The 4,488-nt window shown below is 39.5% G+C and overlaps 1 protein-coding gene across 1 annotated transcript in view; it reads left to right on the top strand.

The window, feature by feature from the left end:
* LOC107289509 (vomeronasal type-2 receptor 26-like) overlaps window positions 1–3,255 on the top strand; it is a 15,773-nt gene extending 12,518 nt beyond the window's left edge. The window contains exons 4-6 of the mRNA XM_029284551.1: window positions 468–561; window positions 1,289–1,415; window positions 2,354–3,255. Coding sequence (XP_029140384.1) covers window positions 468–561; window positions 1,289–1,415; window positions 2,354–3,255 — 1,123 coding nt within the window. The remainder of the gene's footprint in view (window positions 1–467; window positions 562–1,288; window positions 1,416–2,353) is intronic.
* The last annotated feature ends 1,233 nt before the right edge of the window (window positions 3,256–4,488 follow it).

Genomic DNA, 4,488 nt, shown 5'->3' with positions numbered 1-4,488 from the left:
GCCTGGAAACCCGGTGGGCATAGGTCAACAAGGGGAACTCCCCCTTCCATGCCCAACCAGGTCTCGGTGATACCTGCCAGGTCCGCTCCCCCCTCTTGAATAAGTTCTTGAATGAGGGGGGCCTTATTCACCACGGACCTGGCATTGCACAACATCAGCCGATGGTCCCGGGCCTGAGGATCTAAGGTCCCTGGAAGTCAAGTAGAGCTCTGAGGATCGGAGCATCCACAAGCTTGTAAGCAGCGTGTGCATGCTCCCAAAACCCAATATGGTCCTCTGCTCCCGCCATATCTGCCTCCAAATATGTCCTGATATCTCATCTCCTCTCTTCAGCTCAACCATTTTGTGAAAATCATCTCATTTAACAACAGTGTTGGGGAAACAGTTTACTTTAATCAAAATTGAGAAATGGAAACTGGATTTGATATTATCAACTGGGTAACATTTCCAAACCTTTCATTCCTTAGAGTCAAAGTTGGAGACATACAACCCTTGTCTCAGACAGAAAAAACATTTACTATTTCAGAGGAATCCATAATTTGGCCAAAGTGGTTTAATCAGGTAGGTCCTGTAATTCTTTGTCCTATTCGAGAGTTGTAAAACTTGAAAAGCTTTTAAAGTAACTCTTCTTCAACTATCTCAGAAAGTTGTCTGAAAATACAGAGAAAACGTAGAAAGAAATGTCATATAACAAGATATAGGAGAAAGAATCCAACAAAACACAAAATGTTCAAATATTTCCTTTTACATAGAGTATCAGTATGGATGAATCATATATTTCAGGATCAGCATGCCACCTCTTCTTGCTTAATACACCCATTCAGGAATGTCAGGTTTATTAGATTGCATTTATTCATACCATTGTTTGTCTCCAAAATAATGATTTAGATGTAATTGGAAGCTGTATTCATTCATTTGAGTCATTATCTACAATTGAAGAATTTCTAATAATAAACTTGTGAGAGGAAAATCAATATTAAACAAAATATCACCAAGGAATGCTAAAAAATTTAAAACATGACATTTAAATGGCATTCGATTAGTGCTGACATATGTCAGATTACTTATTTTATCTCTGACTCACTACCTATCTATCACTCTCTATATGAACTTTTGGATGGACAGAAACAATTAATAAATCATTTTCCCTAAAAGATTCTGCATTATAAGTTATCATATATGAAATCCCTTTGAATGATTCACCTATGAAAGCACTTACCACTATGGTTATTTATAGATATGCACATTTGCAATATGAAAAATATTATTCTCTTTGTTTAATTTTTAGACAAAGCCTTTTTCTCTCTGCAATGACAATTGTCATCCAGGTTACAGGAAGGCCAAAAAGGAAGGGAAGCCATTTTGCTGCTATGATTGCCTTCTTTGTCCAGGAGGGAAGATTTCTAATCAGAAAGGTAAGTGATAATTTGTAGAGGAATAGTTGTCCATTTGTCATCTGTGATTCCAACTGCTGAAGTACTCAGGTTTATTGATTGATTCAATTTCTATAGACACCCAACTCAATCAAGTGACTCTGGAAGGCTTACAATTATAAAATTATAAAACAATTTAGAAAACATTAAAATAATAAAAACATCCACAAGATAAAAAATACAAAGAGCAGCTGTGATTATTAATCAACTAATGGTAAACCCAAGTAACAGGGCAGCTAACAGGGCCATTAACAAATTCCATATACATAGTCAAGTGTTTAAAGCTTTACAAGAAGCCAACCGTGTTGGGCCATTCTAATCTCTGAAAGGAGAATATTCCATAAGGCAGGGGCTACAGTAGAAAATCTTCTATTATCTGCCAATCAACATTCTTTGGCTCGTGGGATCTGTAGCATGCTCAATCTGTTGGATCAAACTGGACAGGTAGAAACCCTTGAAAAAATACAGTCCCTCAGGTAACCCTATCCCAAGCCATATAGGGCTTTAAAGATAACAACCAGAGCCTTAGATTGCACTGGGAAACACACTGGCAGTCAGTACAACTCAATGAGTAGTGGTCTCACATGTGCCATATAGCTGTTGCCATTAATTACCCACATAGTTGCATTTCATACAGTTGAGGTTTCCAAATGCTCTTCAAGGGCAGTCCCATGTAAAGCACATTATAGTAATCTAAGCAGGAAGTTACAAGGGAATGGCTGATGGCAAGCAAGGTCCAGGAATGGATGCAACTGGCATACCACCCTTAGGTGTGCTTTCCTAACCACAGCTTCCACCTGCTGGTTGTCCATCAAGCAGTTGTGTACATGTTTAAATAGTTAATTAGATTTGATTATTTCAGTATCATTTTCATGAAAGCTGTTAGTAGAATAGAAGCCTGTTTTTTTCTTTTCTCACAGACATGGACAACTGCTTTCAGTGTCCACAAGATCATTATCCCAATGAGGAGCAAAATTTTTGCATTCTAAAATATGTAACTTTTTTGTCCTATGAAGAACCTCTGGGGATCACCTTCACCAGTTTTATTATTATTTTCTCTTTCATTACTATTTTGGTGCTCTGGCTCTTCATTAAACACAATGACACCCCTATTGTGAAAGCCAACAATGAGACCCTCACCTACATTCTTCTCATCTCTCTCCTGCTTTCATTTCTTTGTACCTTGCTTTTTATTGGTTGGACTCATCAATGGACATGTCTTCTTCGGCAAGTTACTTTTGGTATCATCTTCTCTGTAGCAGTTTCTAGTATTTTGGCAAAGACTATCATTGTAATTCTTGCTTTCGTGGCTACCAATCCAGAGTCTGGAATTAGAAAATGGATGGGGAAAAGACTGGCTGTTTATATAGTTCTTTCTTGTGCTTGTATTCAAACCATTATTTGCATTGTATGGCTATCAACCTCTCCCCCATTCCTAGATGTTGACATGTATTCCATGCCAAAGGAAATTGTATTGATGTGTAACGAAGGGTCAACCGTCATGTTCTACTGTGTCCTTGGTTTTATGGGTTTCTTGGCAATAATCAGCTTCATAGTGGCTTTCCTTGTCAGGAAATTACCTGACACATTTAATGAAGCCAAATTTATTACCTTTAGCATGTTGATATTTTGCAGCATCTGGCTATCTTTTGTTCCAACATACTTGAGCACAAAGGGGAAATATATGGTAGCTGTTGAGATCTTTTCTATTTTGTGCTCCAGTGTGGGGTTGCTGGCTTTTATTGTTTTCCCAAAATGTTACATTATTGTGGTGAGGCCTGATTTAAATAACAAGGAAGAGCTAAGAAGGGGAAGAATTTAAGAATTTAACATTAGATGTAAATAAATAGATTGCATTAAAGATATTTCATTTTCAAGTAAACTTATTATATTTTATAAAGCTTGGTTCATGTGTTCTCATTATATAATCTCCTACTCTAAAACTGAAATCAAATAAAATTTGTTAATTACATGAAAGACAATCTATGTCAGCGTTATTTGGTTCCTTTCAACCATCTATCTGAAAAAAATGATAACTTTTCTGTTATCAGTTGACAAGCAGCAGCACTTAATCATCAGCTTATGTAGCATAAGTTTCACATGTCCTAAATGACTTGCACCCATAACCGTCCACCCACAACTGTCCAAGTGGCATGAGCTGAAAATGTTTATACTTTCCAAAGATATAGATAGCATTGCGGTAATTCATTGAGGAAGTGACTAAGGCATAAATGACCATGAGCAGAGCCTCCCAGTCCAGGAATAGACATAATTGGTACAAAACACGAAGCACAACTGCCACCTGCTCATCAAACAGGAGCCACAAGTCCAGGTGGATCCCCAGAGTGTGCATAGGATGTGTCTGGAGCCATTCAGAACAAGAGATGGAAGGTTCCCAGAGCCAGAGAATCTAAAAACCCAAATCCACTTGGATTATTAGGACTTTTGCTGAAGTCTGTTGTTGCCTCATCCAGAGTCTCACAAACTCCAGGCACCAAGACAGAAACTGGATGGGGATACATAATTGGGAACAAAAAGGCAACAACTGATGATACCTCAACCTGAGCAACTTCATGTAAATGTTAAATAGGAGAACAGAGAGCATTGAACCTGCAGCACCCACCAGAGCAAAGACTGCTGGTTGGGCCATTCCTCCCCTATAATACCATGTTTTCCTGAAAATAAGACCTACCCAGAAATTCATCCATAGCCTAATTTTTGGGGTGGACTTAATATAAGCCCTACCCCCAAAAATAAGCCTGGGACAGTGGACGTGGCCAGCACAAGAGGTAGCAAGTGTGGGGGGGCCGACGGTATCCGGTAGCAGCCGCAGCCCGTCAGACTCTTGGCACAGCACAGGTAAGTCTGAGTGTAGAGACAGATGCATGGGGTTGAGACAGGCAATCCTGATGCACTGCATGGCTGCCTACCTTGGCATGGCTGCAGGCAAGCTGAGAGACTGTGGGATGGAGTGGGTAACATATCAGGATTGCCTGCCTCCTCCCCATGCCTCTGCCTCCGCCTGCTGCTGGTGCCACCACATGAACCTCACACA

Source organism: Protobothrops mucrosquamatus, unplaced genomic scaffold (genome assembly GCF_001527695.2).
Source record: "Protobothrops mucrosquamatus isolate PMUCROS unplaced genomic scaffold, P.Mucros_1.0 scaffold711, whole genome shotgun sequence".
In the NCBI taxonomy this organism is placed as follows: Eukaryota; Metazoa; Chordata; class Lepidosauria; order Squamata; family Viperidae; genus Protobothrops; species Protobothrops mucrosquamatus.
This window is presented reverse-complemented; position numbering and strand designations above follow the sequence as displayed.